Raw genomic sequence first — 22,511 nt, 5'->3', positions numbered from 1 at the left:
TATAAAACATGATCAAAATGAGGTACCTCCATGCCGAGGTCTCATGTTTGAACAATGTTTTTATATTTCATCTTAAACTGCTGCCAAGAGCGCTTCTCCCCTGTGGGATTGCACCTAAATGAAATAAATGAATGGGCTACCAAGCAGTTTCCCTGTAATATAATTGTGATTGCAAAGGACTACATTTAAACTTACCCTTTTGCTGCTGCAGCGGTGTTGCACTTATTTCTAAAAACGTATGGAAACTCGCCGTATGAGCGCATTAAGATTTCCAATTCGAGGTTGGTGAAAAACGTAGCCCCTCCTCTTCCCCGTTGCCAAGGTGACTCGTCGAATCGGGGCTCCATTGATGCTGGCTTTTTAAAGTTGTGGTGCACGCGCTAAACTCAAGGTGAACTTACTCAGAGTTGATTAACCTCACTCAAATCAGCGTTTCTGGAACCGAAAACTCAGGGTTTTCTATCTCAGAGTAGATCAACTCAGAGATCAGGAATAGACTCAGAGTTGGTTGAACCTGCTACGTGAAACGGACCCCAGGAGCCAGGCTCTGCGATTGGATGGTGTTGTATGTAAGCTCATTAACACCTCTGTGATGGTAGCATCCATGCAGGAAGGTTTACTGAGATTTTAGAGCAACACTGGACAACAAGACAACAGTGTTGGTCAAGTTACTTTTAAAAAGTAATTAGTTACAGTTACTAGTTACTGCTCCCAAAAAGTAATTGAGTTAGTAACTCAGTTACCACATTGTAAAAGTAATTAGTTACTCAGCAAAATACTGTGGCGTTATTTTATATGTTCTATAACGCTGTTACGTTCTATAACATCTTTAACATCAAATATGTTTATATTAACTGGTTGAAGAATAAAAACACTATATACAGTAATTTAGAACATTCAGTATTTATTTGAACTCAGTATATTGCAGCCTGCCATATAATGCATAGAAATAAAAACATAAATATTGAATATAAAATGGTGATGGTGGTCACCTGTTTCTGACCCGAAAAATGGAGTGTTGTTTGTTTTCGAGTGGCTCCGTCTCCTTCGCTGGGGCTCACACTAGCTAACTTGAGGTTGGGTTAGCTAGCTGCATTTGGGCCTGGGGTTGGGTTAGCTAGCTGCATTTGGGCTTGGGGTTGGGTTAGCTAGCTGCATTTGGGCCTGGGGTTGGGTTAGCTAGCTGCCTTTGGGCTTGGGGTTGGGTTAGCTAGCTGCATTTGGGCTTGGGGTTGGGTTAGCTAGCTGCATTTGGGCTTGGGGTTGGGTTAGCCAGCTGCATTTGGGCTTGGGGTTGGGTTAGCTAGCTGCATTTGGGCTTGGGGTTGGGTTAGCTAGCTGCATTTGGGCTTGGGGTTGGGTTAGCTAGCTGCATTTGGGCTTGGGGTTGGGTTAGCTAGCTGCATTTGGGCTTGGGGTTGGGTTAGCTAGCTGCATTTGGGCCTGGGGTTGGGTTAGCTTGCTGCATTTGGGCTTGGGGTTGGGTTAGCTAGCTGCATTTGGGCTTGGGGTTGGGTTAGCTAGCTGCATTTGGGCTTGGGGTTGGGTTAGCTAGCTGCATTTGGGCTTGGGCTTGGGTTAGCTAGCTGCCTTTGGGCTTGGGGTTGGGTTAGCTAGCTGCAGAAGCAACAAGTGCTTCATTTTCGCATGGGTTGATGTAAGGTGCTTCATTAGATTTGAGTTACTTGAGGCAGACGTGGATAAAGTTTTTTTCCCTTGGCATAGCGTGCACGTTACATACACATTCTTGCCTTTTATCTCCACGAGTGAGAAGTAGTGCCGGTACTTCCAGTTAGAGAACGCTACCTTTGAACTTCCCTGGCTCGTCGCCATTGTTGCTGTCTCGTGTGTGTTTAGTCGTAGTCGTCAGCGCGTGCAGTGAGACAGCGTGAGCAGGTCATCCGCCCACCCAGCCAATCATCATCACATTTGCAACGGTGTCATCATCCCCACCCCTGCTCTCTCCAGGCAGCTGATGTGTAGCCGAAAGCCTACAACCAAAGTGTAGTAACGCGCCACTTTATATTCTCAGTAACGATAACGGCGTTGTAACGATGGGGAAAGTAATTAATTAGGTTACTCCGTTACTGGAAAAATAACGCCGTTAGTAACGCCGTTATACTTAAACGCCGTTACTCCCAACACTGCAAGACAATGCAAAAGCACATTCCGCACACATAATGAAGGCGTGTCTGAGGAAGAAGAGGTTACAGGTGTTATGCTGCCCTGCCTGCAGTCCTCACCTGTGCCCAACAGAGAATGTGTGGAGGTCACTGCATTTGCATAGCGTCCCACTTATCTCAAGTTGGGAGTCGTGATATGTGTGTAGGTTAAACTATTACATCCTCGGGAGAAGGAAGGAAAGTTGAGTAAATATTGCCTGAAGATAGTTTTCACCACGTTTCTCTTCACATTGAGAGACTTGGATTTTTGCGTACAGCGCTTCTTGCAAATGCGCAGAGGAGACTTCTTTTTGAGATGGCAAAGTTTTACCAAGAATGACACAGCCCGCTCATTATTTTTATCAACTCTTGTGTTATAGAGTTGCCCCCCCCGCCATAGCTGGTTAAAATTAGGTGGTCACTCCTAATGAAGCACTGCCACAGTTCTCACAGTGGGGGATCGAGAACTTTCAGGAGTCTCTGGGTGGCTAATTGGCGCCACAGTGACATGCTTTCAGCTGTCCGGAGACTGAAGTGTAGAGTCTCCTTTATCGTACCTTTTTCTCTTTTGAATTCAAGTAATTAAATCTGTGGATTAATGCAAGTGTGTGAAGATGGATGACACTTTACTGCAGAGAAGATAGGAATATGTTTAAGGCAGTTGAGGTTCGGCTTCAACTGGCTTTGTTTTCCTGACTTTTTATTTATTTAATTTTTTTTCCCCTCCGAAGCTTCCACCCTCTATACAAATGCCACGCATCCCTCCACAGCCTTTGCTGATGAAGGCATAACTTTGACAGAGGGCGAAGCTGCGAAGCTCTTCTATAATCACACTCTGATCTGTTGATGTCACTCAAGAGATGAAATAATGTGATACAAAGCTGCTCTACAGCCTGATTCTGAGGCAAAGGAGGACATGAAAAGGCTCAGGAGGAAGACATCAGCAGATTTAATATGCATGGGACTTTGACAACATGTGGAGTTGGTCAGAACAAAAGTCTGAGGTGGCAACATTTCTCCTCCTGCAGGATGAAAAAAGCAACAGGTGATGTGCTCTGCTTTCACTTTTAGACCAAATTAGAGACAACAGACTGCAAGTTGTGAGTATCAACATACTGTTCAGAAATCTCAGCCCAGCGGGTTCATTCTACAGTCGACATTCTCAGCCGCGTTTTACTTTGAATTCATCCTGATCCACTTTTAAAAGTCTGACAGTCACGTTCAGTGCAGCCCGTACACTGTTAAAAACACACAGCGGTAAACAGGCTGGAGACGGCAGACTGGATTTTTTTTCCAAGCCGTTTCACTGTGCAGTTCCGCTCAGTAAGAATTATCCTTTGGTTGTGTCCCGCAAACATTATAAGAGGAAATTGCAATAGAATAGTAGAGCAGATAATGATATATGTGAACAGGTTTGACCTGGACTTGGGTCATTTTGGAAGTTAAACAAAAGAAAGGTCTTTATATCAATTACCAGTGATTATTATCAGCTCTGAATCCAGATGTTTGCACCACGACAACAGGCATAGTTCACACGTTTATATTTCTGGAGGCACACTCACAGATCTGAATAACCCATACAAAAAGATGCGAATCAGACTCTGACTAAAAGAAACTAATAAGAGGAAACGGATGGCGTCGCTACTTCTTTATGAATATCTTGTACAATTTGTCCAGCAAGCAGCGCTTGTACTTGCTGTTAACAGAACTGATGACAGGCACTGACATAAAGAGAGCCAAAGAGATGGCAGAACTGCCTGGTCTCATTCAAAATTCCATGAACATTTGGAAGTTGTTAACAGACATGCAACCTTGGAATAGAGCCATTTTAAACTCAAATTCAAGCTAAATGTTTGAGCTTTACCTATCTTCAGTTAATAAGGACGGACGTTCCTTTAACGACAGCTGGAAAGAAGCGAGCAAATAAGTTGGATAGATATGGATGTAGCCCAGAAACAGTCACTGTGTTCACATCTGCACCAATATGAAAGTTATGATTGGATTTCAGAGTTGCACATCTAAACATCTTATCCTGGTTTTGAGAGACTTTGACGTAACCTGAGGTACTCTGATAGAAACCAGGATTCTGGGACGTGTCGACATCTCATCCAGGTTTCCGCACATTGCACAAAATCTGGGTGAAATTCGAATGCAGCAAGCTAGTGTGCACAGACGAGCCCTCAACTCAGTTCTGGTTCGGGGCTGGTGGGAGAGTCAGTTCTTCGTTGGTTCTAGCTCAGCACTGGCTTGGTTTTCCACGGCCAGAGCGCCACAACAGAGCATCATTACATCACTCTAAACGTCTCCACCGATATATGTTCGACCTCTCCTCTAGTTTAATACAAATTTCTGTAGAGGACCACAGCACAGACAGTTTACCTTCAAAGTAACAAGAATAGATTGCAGAGTTTGTCTTGTTTTCCCCGCAATATGGATGTCTTGATACCACCAGTTTACTTTTTAAATGCAGGTTTTTTTTTTTTAACAACAGTGGGTGTTAGTGAACGCTCTTTTCAACGATGACCAGTTTCCAAATGCTAATATTATTGAAAGGTTATTTATTTATATGTTATTCTGAGCGGGGCATATTAACACCGTCTGTTTGAAAATTCAGTTGCAAACAGGGATCGTCTAAGCGACTCATTTAGCAGCGATGTAAATCATTAAACAGCAGGAACATGAGAGGAACACTGAGCTCGAGCTGTTTCACTGTGGCTTCAACTTCACATTCATGCTGCAGCGCAGTTTTTTAGCCTCTCTTCAGTCAACGCTACACTGACTTAGGATTGTTAAACATGGCGTTTTCAACATTCAAGCCGGTCTGGTTGGTCTGGTGGATCCCAGAGATGTATAGTAACGAAGTAGAACTACTTCACTACTCTACTTAAGTACTGAAATGCTGTATCTGTACTCTACTGGAGTATTATTTTTTTCTCCTACTTCCACTTTTACTTCAGTACATATTTTCAATGAGTTTAGTACTTTTACTCCGATACATTTTTTACGTGCTGCATCGTTACTCGTTATTATAAACATGTTAGGAATCATTCCAAACCCCACAGTCACTCTAGTTCAAGTCTAACGTCCCGTTCAGAGTTTATGGTTGCTATAACAACCGTTGCATCCAATTTTACTGTGGCGCGAAGTTATACATGATGTAGATCTAATGTGTGCAAACTGAAGGGTGAGAAGACCGCTCGTGCTGCTCTCTGCTCGGCCTCTTTCGCTCTGCTGCCTGCCTGCTTTGTTTGAACCAAAGATGGAGGAACCAGAAACACCTTCAACTTCGAGTGATCGTGGTGGTGGCGGTGAGGAAGAAGACCACCCCTGGCCCTACTTACAGTCTCTGTTTTCATTCGCCGGAGTGAAAGACAATTCATACAAAATGAAGTGCCTACTATGCCTCCCGAGAGATGGCGAAATATTGGCCTTCAATGTTTTAAGGTGCTCTTGTACACTCCGCTGTACTGCTGTTACAGCCAAACTTTTTGAATAATATAAACAATTTGATTTTCAAACTTTCGACTGATTTCTTTAATAACTACATGACACAATACTTTTACTTTTACTTTCAGTACTTGAGTAGTAATTCTAAAAATAAACTACTTGCAATTCTTAAGTACAAAACATGTTTAATACTTTAGTACTTCCACTTAAGTACGGTGCTTAAAGAGCACTTCTACTTCTACTCAAGTCACTTTTTTGATAGAGTACTTGTACGTCAAGTCTGAATCGCTAGTACTTTATACATGTATGGTGGATCCCCACTTTTTCTGAGACTTTTTTTGAGTCCCAGCTTTTTTGGTGCTGGAGGTAATTTTCTGGTAGTCCAAACAGAAATAAGTGGTTCGAACTTGGAAACTCCCTCTGAACTAGCACTGGAACTTAATGTGGCTTCTTCCAGTGAAATGGAGTTTTTCAAGCTGAAATATAAGTGACAGCGGAGAAATATGAGCGAGCTGGAAATGATTTCAAACAATCCCAGCTGAGAAGTCCCTCTTTAGTCTCACTCACAGTTCATAAAGGTTCATTCATCATTTGTTTTGGAGCCTATGTCGCCAAGTTAAAGTGGATGGCATGGAACTAAAATTCCTGTTTTTATAGATAAGTTAGCATCATTTTGTGCAGCTCTCAGAAGGAAAGTATTCTGTGTTTCTCTCAAAGAAGTAAATATGTCTCGATTATCTTTTTAGCATTTATAAACAAGGCAGATTTTACTACGAAAGTGTCAGTACACCACCCAGTTAACATGTAAATGCAATTAAATGTCAGAGGGAACATGAAGCGCCTTATTTGTAAAAGAATTTCTATTTACAGCTCCAACTGCGTTTACTGGTCAGCTGGTCCAGGAAAGGTTTGAGTAGACGAGCTTTCCTATACGGATTAAGACATCATAGCTGCAATTTGCATAATCATACAGTTATATAACAATAATGAGCTTATTTCATATTCATTTGAGCTTATTTCACATTCATTTGAGCTTATTTCACATTCATTTTTGGAAGCAGGTCAAGTCAAATCTGCTACATGGGATGAATAGCTGTGGGATTTTGCAAATACACGGAAGCTCAAATCCATTTAGCCATTTAAAGACGTGTGAATACATAGCTGTGTTATCACCTTAGAGCTGTGTTTGTTGTTATTTTTCCGCATGTGTGGGGAAACGTTAACTTCAAGTCGGCACAACGGAGAGAGTGTGCAGAAACAGTGAGCACCGCACAATTATTTTTCAAGTGAGGAAAAAGAAGTCTTGCTGTCCCTGAGCCTTCTCCTGCCTTCATGTCACGATGATTTGCCATACAGCCACGGAAATGTCTCACTATGTGGGCCGCTTCATCAACACATATCTGAATTCTACTGTAGCTGCTGTACAGCTCAAACAACCCTGAGGCTGTATGAAGTAGGACGTGGAAAAAAGCGACCCTAAGAACGAGTTTTCTTTGTACTTATGTGATGAATATCTGTCGCATTGAGGCTCCACAATTAGACTCCACTACTGGCACAAAAAGGTAACAGTCTTTGGAAATCAGATTCATTCATGTTGCATTGATCAATACTGGCGAGTTGATTCAGAAATGTCCAAATACGTTTCTGTGTATCTGTGTGCCTTGTTATTCTCAACACCCTTCCGCCTCATCTTCTTCAAGCAGCATTGCAGGGGATTTTTGAAAGTGCAGTGGTCAGTTGGAAGACATCTGGACAAACGCTTTTTTTTCTCTCCCACATTCACATCTGCCAACTGGCTGCATGTGAAAAGTAGATTGCCATTGCATCCGCAATCACGAGTAAATTGTCAGCCATGTGGGAAACACTGAAGCGACATGTGCACAGACGTTTTAAAAGAAAGCTTCTCACCACATGCAGCTTGGTTCCAAAGCGCCTTATGTCAAAGCGAGGCTAACACAAGCCAAGTTGCCAAGTGATTACTGTATTTCCTCAAATAAAAATCTGGATTAAATGAAAAGCCAGGCCTCCTAAAATGTATGGGGGTGGAGTTGACACCAACAAAGAGATTCCGGCTCCGAATAAAGGCGGGGGGAGAAAAAACTAGATCGATATGGATAATACACAAGACAACAGAAAAAAGTTCACACCAGCTTTATCTGATCAATTCTATCAAATATTGCTGTTCTGCATATTTCGCTTCAGATAAGACAATTGATAACCTGTTAGGTAAACATAAGGTATGTTTGCACATCTTTGACAAAAAACACAATCGAAGAACGGGATCGTTCCTGCTCAGTCAAATTTAGGAGGGATTCTAATTTGTGTGAAATTTGTAGTCAAAACTTCTCAAGCTAGTAATTTGTTAACCTGTTTGCTACTTTGTTTTTTTTAACTCTCTGGCCTGGTCTCTCTCCACAATCCACAGTAAAAAAAAAGGAAAAAAAAGTTAAGTTTTGTAATAAAGGATACCCTAAGCCCTAACTAAATAAAGGCCTCAGCCTCTATTGGAGAAAGTCTGGTATTGAGCAACTACCTAGGCTAGCATTAGCTTTGCTCCTCTGGGTCACTCTCTCCGTCCAGTGAGTGTGTCCTTGATCCCCTAAAAGATGAATCTTTCATGTTAGGTGATGTTTATCATTAACATGCATGTGAAACATTAATGGAATATTTGTGAATTGTGCAACCTAAAGACGATATCTGTAAAGGTGAGCAACAGGAAGGAGCTATAGCTCCGTTCACCTCAAAGAAAAATCAACTCTTTGAAATCCAGAGATGGCAACTCTTGTTTAAGCATAGTTTTTACATGGTTTTGCTGCCAAATAATGTAGATTTTTGCATAAAAGGCCAAACGCTCTAAAAGCTTAATTGCAGAGATCTAATATAAGGTATCTTGGACTTTTTTGGACAATGAAACATTTTTTCTGCTGGGTAGCAAAGACGAGGAGGAGGAAACACTCACCCTCTCCTCTTCCGCTCTGAGGTCAGGCATTGTGCTGATACACAATGTCACAGCAGTGATGGCTACAAATAACACTGATAGACAGGCGAAGATTTTTCCGGGCAGGCCAGAATGCGGGTTCTCCACCATGTCCCTCAGCCTCCGCATGCAGCTCCCCGTGAGGTTCTCCTCCGGTCCTCCCGGAGGCTGCTGGCTCTCCTCGCAGGACTGGGGTGAGGTGAGCTCGGCGTCCTCCTCTTCCAGCCTCTGCTGCTCTTTGTACTCCTCCTGCCTGAGGCGCAGCTTCCTGAGGCAGCACCATTCCAGGTTGTTCTCCTCCACCCCCCAGTACAGAAGCTCCTCCTGGAAGGACAAGGCGCACATCTCCCTCAGAAGCCTGAGCTTCCCTGCTGCCAGGAAAGTCACAATGATGCGAAAGGCAGACGGACTACGGTCAAAAAAGTACTCATTGCGGCTCCCATCATAGTCGTCGCACACGTCCATTATCTCAGCTTCGTTGCTGCAGCTGCGCAGCTTGCCCAGTCGTGTCATGGGGAACTCGTCCAGCGTGGACCATGGGATGTGGTATTTAATGCCCCCCACATTTATAATGGCTGCCCTGTCGGCAAGGCCAATCTCATCTCCGGACTGCTGGTTGGGCTGAGGCTGCAGCAGGAGCTGCGCTCTTTTGTAGAACAAACCCTTCTGAGTCGTGACCTCTTGTGGATTCTCCACACGGCTGAAGTGGAAGGAGGTGAACTGGTGCTCGGTGCTACCTGCTAGAAAGGCCACCTCCTGATACATCTCTGCAACTCTACTGGGGGACCCAGTCCTGCACAGCGAGATGAGAGGAGGGCTTCACAAGGTACGTGAAGTGACCGGGAGCTTGTCCATTCAGCAACACATCACGTCCCTGTGGGAAAGACAAGACGAATTATTTTTTCATTATTACATTACACATGTCTTACTTTTGGTTGGTTCTCTCACGGCATGCAACAACAATCTGCACCACAGTCTGCCAGAAGTCTGTTGATCTCTGAACGAATAGAGAGTCATAGAATTAGCTAATGAAGCTCAGTGGCTGCCAGCTGGTGCAAGGCTTTCTTGCTAATGTTTCACAACTTTGTTGTCCTTCAGGGTTCTCTATAGCTGTATATATGTATGCTGCTCAATAGTAAGAAAGAGAAAAGGTCATACTGTAGATTTAGGTGAAGCTTTGTTGGCAGTTTGTTTTCCAGCAACGGTGGTTCTACTCTCAGTAGACACATTCCTGTAATAGGAACCAGATTAAGAATATATAGCCTTACCGGTGGCAGAAAAGGAGCGATCTTTTAGTTACAAAAAATAGTCCAAGTCAGTCAACACTTTTACTCTAGAAGCACTGGCTCTGTAGGTCCTAGGGGACATTTTTGGGTGAGAAAACTAAAACCTACTCCCCTAAAAATGTCCCCTACTGCAGGATAGAAGCTTCCGACAAGCGATCCTAAAAACTCCTTGTTATGTATCATTGCTGAGTGGTTGATCCTGGAACAAGCTGCATTTTCTAATAAACCAGCAACGCATGCAGCGACCATAAAGGTTCTCTGCACTGTTGTCCTTTTACTGGCCTCCGGAACATACGTTTTTGGTGCAAGAAATTGACATCATGTTCTGTGATCTCCATATTTAAATAACCAGTGTTACATTCATGAGGGTTTAATTGTACTACAGTAACAGAGTGGTTGTTATCAACTCTGCGATCTTTTACTTCACCTGCGGACACCTTTTCGGCTGTTTGTCAGATAGAAGCCACACCACCAAGCAAAACTCTGTATTTTTAGAGTTTTCTTTGAACAACATTTTGGAAAGTCTTACCAAGCTAAGAAGCATTGTTATCATGAATAAACAAAACAGTGCTGAATGTACTGCTCCAGAAGTTTCAGCTTCCTCTTGTTCTTTTAGCAAAGAAGATTTGACAAAGCAACTGGTGCTGCAGCTAATCAACACAGCGAAACTGTGGAGTAAGAAAGTCTGAACAGGGATGCTGCTGATTTATTTATGAAATCTGTTGGATTTCTCTGAACAGCAGATCACAAGCCAAAAAAAAGTCCCCCCCTGTTGTGTATAGCTGTCAGTTAAAGTGCCTGCAGCAGTTCAGACCTGTTCTGTGTTGACACGTATATCCCAGGGCCAACGGAAACAGATCACTTCTGTAAAATATTAAGGAAAGGGTGTCCAGTCACATTTAATTATCTTCCAATTATTTGAACCCCAAAAGTTGCAGATTCCTTTCCCTTTTTTATTCTTGTATTGACCATGCCATTAAACCAGAGTTAAGCTTTGGATGGCTATACTACCTATACTTTTACTTATTATCTATACTTTTTGGGTACATTTAGCTAATTCAAGGCATTACATGCGACATACATCTGTACTGTTACCATGCATTATTTCCTCAGAGTACCGAGGAGATGCACCATTCTTATTGGACTGGAAACTAAACTTATTAGAACGATGAAAGAAGACATACGAGTAGTCTGGATTTACATAACAATTACAGTTTTTCTGTAGTACAATTACAAATCAAATGAATAATGTTGTTTTTCTATTTGCTGCATCACCAGGCTGCTGATCAAAGTTCTGTTTAATAAACTGCAGGAAATGTCCCCCACCATGTAGACCTAATGACAGCACATGGGGGCAAATGAGCAGAAAAGATTGTATCAGCTGCTAACATCAAATAAGACACTGACATACGCTCCGTGTTTATTCGTCTTGACAGTGGTTTATTTGTTTTTCATTTCACCGAGACACACAATCTATGATTCAAAACAGACTTTGTCCAAACACGAACCGTAAACTATATTCTGAGGCTGCTGTAAATATTACAGACCGCGTATGACAGGCGTCGTAAACGCTTACAGCTATAAAACAAATCCCCACGGTTGCGTTTCGCTTCAAGTCTGTGTGGCACAAAGAGCACCAAGTTTGTTTTTTTTTAGTTGTGAAAATACTCCAGGTGCAACAACAACATAAAAGAAATCAAATGGAAGAAAAGGAAGACTTAATGGCACAAAATGACTGGAAACTACACAAAAGGAAGTGAAACCTCTTCATAAAATGATCTTCCCTCATACATATTTAACAGCAGCATCACGGCCACTTTATTCGGGGATGAAACACGCACACTGTGAGCTTCTGCAAAAGGAACGTTCCTTTTGATCAAGTAAAACCTTTGTAAACAAAGCTGGAAAGAACTTTTTCAAAAATTAAGATTATCTGTCACGACTAACTTTCGATGGAGGTTTTCATTCCACGAATGTGCGACTCCTTGCTGTTTTTGCTGAATCAGACGGGTGTCATCAGCGTGTCAGTCAAAGTGAACGTCTTTTCTCATCCTGAGAGAGAAGCGCTTCAGTTCCAATTACAGAAGCCACTTTCTCCTCCAAAGCCGAGGCGCCTCTTGTTCCATTCGACAGGGATGTGTGCCCAGATAAATGCAGCAAAGGACCACTGATGACAGGGCTGGACCCGAGGTAGCGGAGAGGACAAAAGGAGGCATCATCACAACAAATTAAGATTGGGACCCCCTCAAGCTATCCTCAGTTTGCTCTTCTATTGTGAGGCCAATCATTTGGAAACAGGTCTTTCTCTCCCAGGGAGAGTGTTCAGAGAGCGGCACCTCAGCAGCAAAGTGCTTCTGACAGGAGCAGTTTATTGAGCATGACACTGAATCCTGGGGTGACTTCAAAGCACAGAGAGAATAATATAAACCTATATGTGAAGCACTCAAACCCCAGGGGTATGAAATGTCACGTAGAGCTTATATGCTTATGGGAATCATACACGCATGACCAAATAAATGAAATAATAAAGTATTTGAAGCAATACTGTGTCTTAAACAATATGTTCAGTATGATAGTGTAAGTAAGTATGAACAAAGTTTTACCTAAAAGGGGACATATGGAAAAATCCCTTTTTTTTCTGTGCCTGACAGCATAGCAACCCAAAAACACAAGCCTGGCACTTTCTTTTGGGCCCCCTGGGTTTGAACATGTCTCACTTAACAAGCCATTCAGATTTTTAGTGTAAGCTTACATCACTTCTCAAGTTCCCTCCGCCTCCTCTGCTAAGGCTCGACATCTGAGCCCCATCTGATTGCATCCAACCTGCTGGAAATCTCGGCTGTTCTGAGGAGCGTGCATCTTACATCTAGCAGAGTATACAAGAGCCCAGGGGATAGAATATATTTTTGGTTAATGTTCCATCAAGAGTTAGCTAGAGACGCTGTGTGTGTGCGACCACTTTTCATCTGTTGTTTTAAAAACTTGGGCCAAGAAACTGAGTATCGGTTCCAACTCTATTGAACGTCAGACAAGGGAAATGTAAAGATCTGAGAAATAATCCATCAAGGATTATCATTGATTTACTTTTGTTCAGCAGTAGGTGCCAACAGCTTAGATAATGAAGACAACGCAACTTCTAAGGAGTTATTGCCGTTACTCTTTGAAAGATTAACATTATCGTGTCGACATTACTTTAACTGGTAATGTCAAATTCGTTCCGTAATTCGGAAACAACCCGTCGCTCCTCTCATCACTCACGCTGCTACACTGACAGCCCAGTTTCACTTTTGGCGTGTTAACTTTTTCTTATCAGCATGTTTCTGAATCAGATGTAGGTCTCAAAGTACAATATCGAATGTTAACGTTAATGAATATGAAATGTTTGAATGCGGTCGCAAATACTTTTCAGTTCCACTATATAATTTCAAAATCCCCCCCCCCCTAAAACAGGTACATTAAAGCAGTCATGTTCAGTACTTTGTTGCATATCCCTTACACACAACATCCGCTTGAAGTCAGCGATCGACAGACATCACCAGGTGCTGAGTATCTTCTCTGGTGATGCTCTGCCAAGCCGCAGCCACCTCCAACTCCTGCTTGTTCTGGGGGCTTGTTCCTTTAAGTTTCTTCTTCAGCATATAGAGGACCTGCTCAGCGTAACATTTCTGCCTCTAAAATGCCACCAGTGCAAACCCCCCCCCCCTATTGGTGTAGTGCTTTGAGCGTCTCGCGTTTAAAGTTTGAGGTCAACTTGGCAAAGTATTTTTTTCCGAAAATTGTCGGGCCACGGCAGCAACGCATAATATGCATGACGTTTGCTTTTTTTAAAATAATTTTTTACGATATTAATCAGCAAAAATGTTTCACATCACAAGAGTAGAGGGTTTCGGAGTTTTTTAAGCCGAGATCACTTGCTGATTCCACATCTTATCCTAATCAGAAACTCGCTTAAAGGTACTAAATGAACTACTAAATGGTGCAGCCTGTGGCCCTGGCTTTGGATGAATAAGACTAACGCCACTCCCATCGGCCTCAGATAGACTTTCTATTAAGTGCTTCAAAAAAAAAGGTGGAACTTCTGTGTTTTAGTGTCTATTTAGCAGATTTACTTCCATGTTGGTAAAAACTAAATCAAGCAACTATTGCATGTGATTTCAAGTGTAAAAATGGCTTCTGTTGAAGTGTTCCACATCTTCACCTCACATAGCTGAGGTGAGTGGAGAATACATCACAGGCTCTGATCTTTCTTCTAATTGTCAGTCCGGAGGGTCCCCCCCCCCCCCCCCCCCAACTTCTCACACCTTTAGTATGTCTGTGTGATCAAATTTCAAATGATGGATCTGGAACTGTGTGAAAAGAGCTGATTTAAAAAAAAAAAAAAAGTTCTCTTTCCTGCATTAGAAACCGTACCTAAAGCAGAAAGAGAGCACTTTCAAACCTGCATTGTTCTTTAGGCACCAGTTGCTCAGGCAAACAGAATTTACATGACTCTTTGCATAAATCAGCAACCCATGCATCAATGATACATCCACCTTCCCACATCCATTTCATCCTCATATCTGTGAGAGGCCTGAGGCATGCGTCTGTTTGGTACAATGAGATTTTGCATGACTCTGAAACCATTACCTGGTTGGCTGCTAAATCCAATTGATTTTCACTGACAGACAGTACTCAAAAATATGACGGCAATTAAGTTCTTTGCCTGCAAGAATAAGCAGAGAGAAAATGATTTCGTAATCTAGAATGACGCAAACATCGCTCTTGAGCCGCAATAATTACTGAAAGAGTACTTCTCACATATGAATCACATATGTAGAGTTGTGAAGGGAGGAGATGGTGAGTGCCTATTAGCTTATGAGTCACAACGAGGGACTGATGCTTTTGTTCAGAGGTTTTGTATCCCTACATAGAGAAGCTTTATTATTGATTCAATATCTATGTTCATGACTGAAAATGGAATGGCAGCATGGTCTGCTTTTTGTTGTCTGAATTATAAATGTACTAAATAGGCAGACTGTCTTTAACCCAAAGCCCGTTATTAACAGATTCTAAAAGCTTCTAAATATGCTGGCGCTGATGTTCCGATGCTCACCGAGGACATTTGCTTTTTGCTGAATAGACTGGGGACATGGAGCAAAGCCAGTGATGTGTGACACTGTTCACAGTCAAGGATGAAGGTGTTTCTGTACAGACTCAGAGTGGCACTGACAGCTTTTTGGAACAGAGCCAACAAAGGGTATGGATTCTGATAAAAAGAGAGGAAGCTATGCAATTTCTCTTCAAACAACACTTTTATTGCCTCCTATTTGTACGCAAATTGCATTTTGTGCAATAAAATGGTTCATTATTATTATAGGCCATAGAGTTTTTCATTAAAAAAAGAAGTTTGAACTTCACTAGATCATGAACAAACTTATTAAGCACATTTATTTGACCTTATTGTTTCAGTCATACCAAAATATAGTAAGAAACTGAGCCTCAAGCCCTGACTATTACAGCCAGATGATGCAGTTGGAATTGAAGCAGTTCTACATCATATGTTCAACCTGACTCTGCTACAAAGTTCCAACTTTTTTTTGCCTTTTTCTTTGTAGAAACAGTGTAAGTGTATATCAACATAGCTGAATTCCCAATGAAGCTGCTCTGATTTACTGACATTTTTAGCTTCTTTTGTCAGACAAAAACTGAAAAGGCTGAAAATCAAGTCGCAGTCAGGTAAAGCATTTCCAGACTGTCGCTCTGATCCAATAAAAAGCAGATTTTTAATAACTGCTGAAAAATATGAACACATAAATACGTGTACAATGATCTCCCACCGAGCGGCAGGATAAAGGCAGCAGAATCTTTTCTCCCACGGTCCCTCGTGTCGTGGTTATGGACACGATTCAGTTAATAACTCATTTCCGCTCCTCTGCATGTATACACGGTTGTCTGGTGAGATGGTCCAGCTGGGATCATAGCCGTCTCTCTCTTCTTTCAGCTTAATTCAGAAATCATCTCAACACTCGTACGAATGTGAATGTTCTTGATGACATTATCGTGGTTGAAAAAGGGATTTTGACATTTGGTGATTTCCTTCTTGGTTGGACGTTTTGATAATGGTATTTCCTGACTTTCTCAGACTGAACCATCGGGGGGGGGGGGGACAGCCCATTTTTATGCAGAAAAATCATTAAGCGATGACATTTCCACAAGATGAATTCTTAAACTTAAGTTCAAGTTTATCAAACTGGTGTCAGTTATTGTGTCAAGTCGACATTTAATGTCTGCATTTTTTTTTATTTCCCTATACAACAGCTCTTTATTCATGTTAACACTGTTTGTTGTTATTGTGTAACTGATCATTTTGCTGAAATGATGCAGAATTGTCTTATTTGCATTTATTCTTAAATATATTCTTAATAGTGTGCTTCCAACTAAATGCTTCTGAGAATTCTGGCCAGGGATGACTCCTAATAAGATTGGTAACCAGAAATATTTTTGGGACATTTTTGAAACACAAACCGAACATTCTAAATAGTTCATCAACTTTCAAGCACCGCTATGTTAGTGCCGTGTTTCTGCATTTTGACTTTCAGATTCATAAGTAGAGACAGTGTCTCAATATTAGTGCAAATAAACATTCCCAGAAAAAAAACAGGACACTTTTTCTGTTTCTCCGGCCTTACTTAAAGCATCACACTGCTGAGTAAATGTCTTTTTTTGCGATGCGAAAGTGTCTCACATCTGTAGTCAGGTGTACTGTTTCACTTCCTGACGCAACGCATCGTGCTTCACTGCTGTGCGCTGGATTTGTTAACTTATGTAATAACGCAGCCTCTCTGTTACTTGCAGCTAATTTCACACTGCAGCAAAGAGTACACATGTCCATCTGAAGCCCCTCTTTTTGCATCGTCTCCTGCTAAGTTGTTACATCATGTGCGACTCTGAGCCGCTTATTCTGCTGAAGGCCAAGGCTGCCTGCTGGGAGTCTCTGATAGGTGGGACCAGCAACCTGATTACTCTGGGGAGTCACAACTCAAAAAAGGCTGAGAACCACTGCTCTTCATGTTACTATGTAAACTAGGGATGTCTGTGTCCCTTAGACCATTCTGAATCATTTAAGTTTGGAGTGTCTGAGGGTGTGTACTGTATATTACTGACATCTCAGTAGCTCTGCAATGCAGTAAGAAAAACAACCATTGCTCATAGTGTTCCTTAAGTTCATTATCATTAGCATGGCAAAAAAAAAGTCTCCTCTTTTACCTCTCATTCCCATTCATTTAGCTCCACCTTGACACGTTGGATCAAAAGAGGAACCATTGTGGCGTGCAGGGACATCTGGCACGGATCAGAACTCCATAAGTCTGGGGTAGGTGGTGGCAAACTTTTCCATGACAGCTCAGAATTGTTCTGTGTCGGATATGTTGTCTGCATAAGAAAATGAAAACTCATTCTTATGAGTTTTGGGCCTTTGCCCGAGTTACTTGGGTGAAGTTGTTGCATCCACGCTAATGTTTAAACTTCTGTGTCATGATGAAGTGGCTGTTGGACTGCTGTCGTTTTCAAGATTCTTTGGGCACTCGTGGCCTTTACTTGACAGGGGGAGAGTGGCAGGAAAACAGGCACTTAATACCCAGTCTCTCACACTTCACATCATTAGAGCTCCTCAGAAGTTTCACGAGTACAGTGACAATCTCTAATTGAAAATTAAACCTGCAAGTGGAGCCTGACAGCGAGTGTCAATCAGCTGATTTAAAGGGGTTGGAGACAGGCAGATAGAGATAATGGGGCTGAATAAATTGCTGCCAGGAAAGGATCTATTTGGTGGTCAGCCTGAAAGCAGATATGTTTGTGTGAAAGGGCCATTATTAGGAAGGAGATGGAGTTAAGAGATCCCAGCAGAGCACAAAGTACAAACAGGAACAATAACCACCTACTTACAAACATGTGAGGAGTGTTCTCACTGCGCTTCTTTGCTAAATTAAGGACAGAGCATCGCGTCTCTGTGCTGGTAGTGAAAGAGTCTGCAGGATTCTCTCCCGTTTGCTCACCTTCAGCTTCAGAAAGGGAGTTCGGCGAAAGGTATTAAATTGATGTATCCTATAGCTTTGGAAGGTGCGAAAGATGAATGAAGCCATGCTTGAAAGTTTTTTAAATATCATTATCTCGGGATATCAAGGACTGTTTTCCTCAAGATAACAGATTGATACATTTTGTAAGTTTGGTTTTCCTGTCACCTCAAACAGTGATCGCTGAAGTGCAGCTGCTGGCTGAAGCATAGTGGAGCTGCTTCAACTTAATTCTCCTTAACTGACATTACGGCGATGATAAACAACAAAATGAGTTGTTAACACAGGAACGGCTCATTGTAGAGCTCACCATAACTATCTTTTGATCTGACAAACCAAAACTTGTTTTATCATGATAACAGGTTACTTACAAGTTGTGATATCAAGAAAACAAGAGCCAGATTCCTCAATAAAAAGAGATGAATTGACTTGTTATCCCACAAAAAAAATCAGCTTTGTTGCCTTGAGATAACAGAACGAACTTGTCATCTCAAGATAACGGCATCAAAGTAAAAAATAGGTCTTGTGCCCTCAGGACATAGGCTACCAAAAAAGTGAGAGCGTGGTGCCACTGGAAAGCATCGTGTTTATTCAAAGCCTTTCTCCAATTCAAGATCTAACTCCTTTACTCAAATACAAGCGGGAAAATGCTAACTAGGTAATCCCTCTAAAGGGTCGAATCTGTAAGGGTGGAGGAGGGCTGCATGTTATAACTGCACTCACTCAAATCTGATCAGAGTAGAAGTAGAGAGCTACTGAAAACAGTCGAGCAGCAAGTGATGATTTAATGTGCCTAAATGAAAGAGAACAGGGTGCAGCACCCCCGGTAGGAATGTAGAAATAGATGAATACTAAAGCAGGACTACCATGGGGACACTTGTGAAGGTCCCCAAAGAATAAAGAAATAATGGAAAGACATTATGACTGTATTAATTGGAAGCATTATCCCACTTTAGTACCCACTACAGGAAAACCGCGTCTGTGATATTCAGAAAGGGATAAAAGAGTGGATGCGTTCCGTGTTTCACTGTGACTCCAAACTCTTTTGACAATTTTGGAAACATTACAACAAAAGCAATCTCTAATAGATGTTTTTTAATCTTTCATTTCCAGTTGCCAGACTTACCAGGTGTGTTGGTGAGCTTATGTCCATCTGTTTCAGCTCGCTCCCCTCATCGCGCTCCTTAACGTGAAGCACGTCTTCAAGTTTTCCTTGGAGATGCTGTGGGACATTGTGGCAAAATGTATCTCTGAGCTCTCACCCGCGCACGGACTTCAAAAAATCTTCTAAAAGTCTCGTATAGAAAACGCACGCCTGGAGAGGCTCGGCAGCGGATCAATCATCGGTCCGCTGGAGACGCCAAAGAGGAAGAGATGTCACTCCACACCAGCGACGCTCCGTCTCTCTCCGTCAGAGACGACGTGGCAGATGTTGCAGAGGAGTGTGTGTGAGTCTCGGGGCAAGTCAGGGGCTGCTGGCAGCTCTGAGACGGTCGCAGCAGAGCTCGCGCTGCTCAGGTGCGTCCGGAGCTGCGCGCTCCGCGGTGCGCTGCGCTCTGACAAACCAACACCGCGTCAGGGGGAGTGCCCGCCATCCATTTCTTCTCTGTGTTATGTGATAAGCTTGAGCTCCAGTTTGTTTTATGCATTTGTTTATCATTTCGCCTTGGGATGAATTAAATATAATCAAAGCACACGTGACAGATGCTCTTCTCAGACGTTTCCCGATCATTTAGCCTTACCCGAAAACACTTTTGTTATATCTTATTCATATTTAAAGCAGATATTTCTTTCAAGGAGCCTTTGCTTGTTATCTTTGCTTTGTAACATGATTTCAGCACAGACTGTGATTTCCAACCCAGAAAAGTGTAACATGCCCTGTATTTGCATTGTGGTCTAAACCTGCCCATTAACAGGCGGACACACCCATCTCAACAGTCCTCCACCAGCTAACAGCCAGCCTTAACTGGCTGGAGTTGGTCTGTAATATCGGTCTGGTCTGTCAGCAGTCTGAGTGTGCGCCAGATGACAGACAGCAGAGAGATGATAACTGGAGGAGTCTGATGCTAAAGTAAACAGCGGTGATGGAAGCAACCATTTGCTGCTTGTCCGCTCCGCTAAACGCCTGCAAACAGCTCAAAAGATAAAGCTGAAGGGAGCTGACACGACAGTGACTCTGGTTTTAATTAGGAGCAATTATCCCTGTTAAAAACACACACACAAGCACAAGCACAAAGTTTTAAAGATGTTGTGTGTTGGTGGGAGAAACTGCTCTTTGGCACATGGTGGTGACCTCTGACCCCTTTGAAAGAGCAAAAACAAATTAGCTTTTCCCTGCAGGGAAGAAAAATCAAACTCCTATTGACTGAAGTTTTAAAATCCTGAAGGAAACGTGCATTCACTCAGCTATGTCATGTCCCGTTAACATGGCAGCATTTTGCACAACATACACAGCTATTGCTCCTAGTTTAAGGTGTAACACTCTGAGTCAGTCCAAAATGTCCCGGAAAATCAAACCTGTATGTTACACAAGGGAAGGGGGAAAAAATCCTATGTTTCTGGACGATTTTAATCTTTTAGAGTAGGCACAACAACAAAAAAAGTGGCACAAAATGACAAGAACTGAACATTTCAGATGCTGAAAAATACTCTGTGAAAGATTTAATGTGTTAGTATACATATACATGTGTTTAATACATGACATGTTACACAGGGTCATTATTTATTAAACAAAATATAAGCCAAAATGCAGAAGCAGTGCGTGGAAAGACTAAGTTTGAGGGAACTACAGCCTCTGTAGATGGAGCGCCAACTTGTTGAGCTATCACACCAAACTGATATTTTGTTCTCATGTACTTGTGTTTCCCTCATCTGTAGTCTGACAGTGAACAGCTGACAGGCTACTGATCCCTCTCTTATCCCGTGAGTCATGTGTTGAAGTTGTTAAATCACGCACCGCAGAACAAAACAGTCACATATCGGCTCCTTAAACTCTGAATGTACTTGTCGCTTCCTTCTACTGCCTTTTGTTTAGGTTTTTAGCAGCCAATGGCAGGAACTGTTGCTCTTATGGACAATATTTCACCAGTGTTTGTATTTGTTGGCATATGTTGTACTGAAATACCGGCGCGTCCAAAAAAAAAGTTTAGGAACGCCAATTTGAGGTCAGATTTCAGTTTATAAAACATTAAACAGCACTGGTTGGCATTGTTAGCTCTTTAAGTGGTGCCCTGAGTTAATTAACAATCCATCTATCCATCTGCCCCATCAAGAGTCAGTCTCATTTAATCTGCACCTGAAACCTTTGTTATGATTCTGGCTCATCTGCCTGCTCTGCTCTGCCTGTCTGCCATCACTTCATCTCATCCACCTGCCTGCTGCTGCTCTGCGGAGCAATCAGACTCATGAAGGCTTTTTGAAAGCCTTGTGTTAGTAGATGTCCAGCGTTCTCTCTCTGCCTGACCTTGTTCATGATCACGTTCTGCCCCGCGGATTTCCCTGTTCTGCCTTGCCCTCGTTGGATATCTCTGTTCTCTGGACACCGACCCCCGTTTCTGCCTCTCGCCCATCGTCTCCTGCCTAGCCCCGTGAAAGGATTATTTGCCAGAGTTCTAATGAGAACTAACAGCAGATATCATATTTCTCCAGTTTTAGCTTCTCTTCATTGGCTCCCTGTTAAATTCAGAATAGAATTTAAGATTCTTCTCCTCACATATAAAGCTCTTAATGACCGAGCTCCATCATATCTTAAAGATCTCATTGTAAGATATTTTCCTAACAGAGCACTTCGTTCCCAAACTGCAGGTTTACTTGAGGTTCCCAGAGTTTCTAAAAGTAGAATGGGAGGCAGAGCCTTCAGTTATCAGGCCCCTCTATTGTGGAATAAGCTGCCAGTAAATGTCCGGGAAGCAGACACCCTTTCCACTTTTAAGACCAGGCTTAAAACTTTCCTTTTTGATAAAGCTTATAGTTAGGGATGGCTCAGGTGATCCTGAAACATCCCATAGTTAAGCTGCTATAGGCCCAGACTGCTGGGGGGCCTCATCTGTCACACCTTTCCTCACTTTACTCTCTTTATGTATATGTGACATTATTGTGGTCATTAACTCGTGTTTCCCTGTTCCAACAGATATCCTTTGAATGGTGTTACAGGTTTTTTTCCCCCCTCTTTTCTGTCCTCTCAAACCCCAGCTGGTGGAGGCGGATGGCCACCCTTCCTGGTTCTGGTTCTGCCAGAGGTTTCTTCCTGTTAAAAGGGAGTCGTTCCTCTCCACAGTTGCCTCAGGCACGCTCAGGACGGGAGATTGGACTGAAGACAAGCTACATAAATAAAAATGAATTGAATTTAATTGAATTTGCTTCCGCCTCCCTGGTTCTGACCTTGTATTTGCCTCCCAGATTCCGAGCTCTGTTCTGTCCCTCAACTGGACCCCAAAGGTTTTCTAGGCCTCGCCAAACCATCCCACGGAGGAACGGAACCTCTGCCCACAGCCACGAACGGATTCCGAAAAGGTCAGTGGCAACCTTTCAGAGCTCTCGATCATTGTTCTGGATCTTTGCAAACCCCAGTGGTTCCAGTCCTGCTGCT

The 22,511-nt window shown here is 42.5% G+C and overlaps 1 protein-coding gene across 1 annotated transcript in view; it reads right to left on the bottom strand.

Annotated features, from left to right (window-relative positions):
• kcng2 (potassium voltage-gated channel, subfamily G, member 2) overlaps positions 1-19,473 on the bottom strand; it is a 43,363-nt gene extending 23,890 nt beyond the window's left edge. The window contains exons 1-2 of the mRNA XM_075449974.1: positions 19,050-19,473; positions 8,569-9,460 (exon numbers count right to left, since the gene is read on the bottom strand). Of these exons, the coding sequence (XP_075306089.1) occupies positions 8,569-9,351 (783 nt within the window). The 5' untranslated portion in view covers positions 9,352-9,460; positions 19,050-19,473. The remainder of the gene's footprint in view (positions 1-8,568; positions 9,461-19,049) is intronic.
• Between the last annotated feature and the right edge of the window lie 3,038 nt (positions 19,474-22,511).

Source organism: Odontesthes bonariensis, chromosome 18 (genome assembly GCF_027942865.1).
Source record: "Odontesthes bonariensis isolate fOdoBon6 chromosome 18, fOdoBon6.hap1, whole genome shotgun sequence".
NCBI classification, from domain to species: domain Eukaryota; kingdom Metazoa; phylum Chordata; class Actinopteri; order Atheriniformes; family Atherinopsidae; genus Odontesthes; species Odontesthes bonariensis.
Note: the sequence above shows the minus strand (reverse complement) of the source record. Positions and strands in the feature narration are given on the sequence as shown.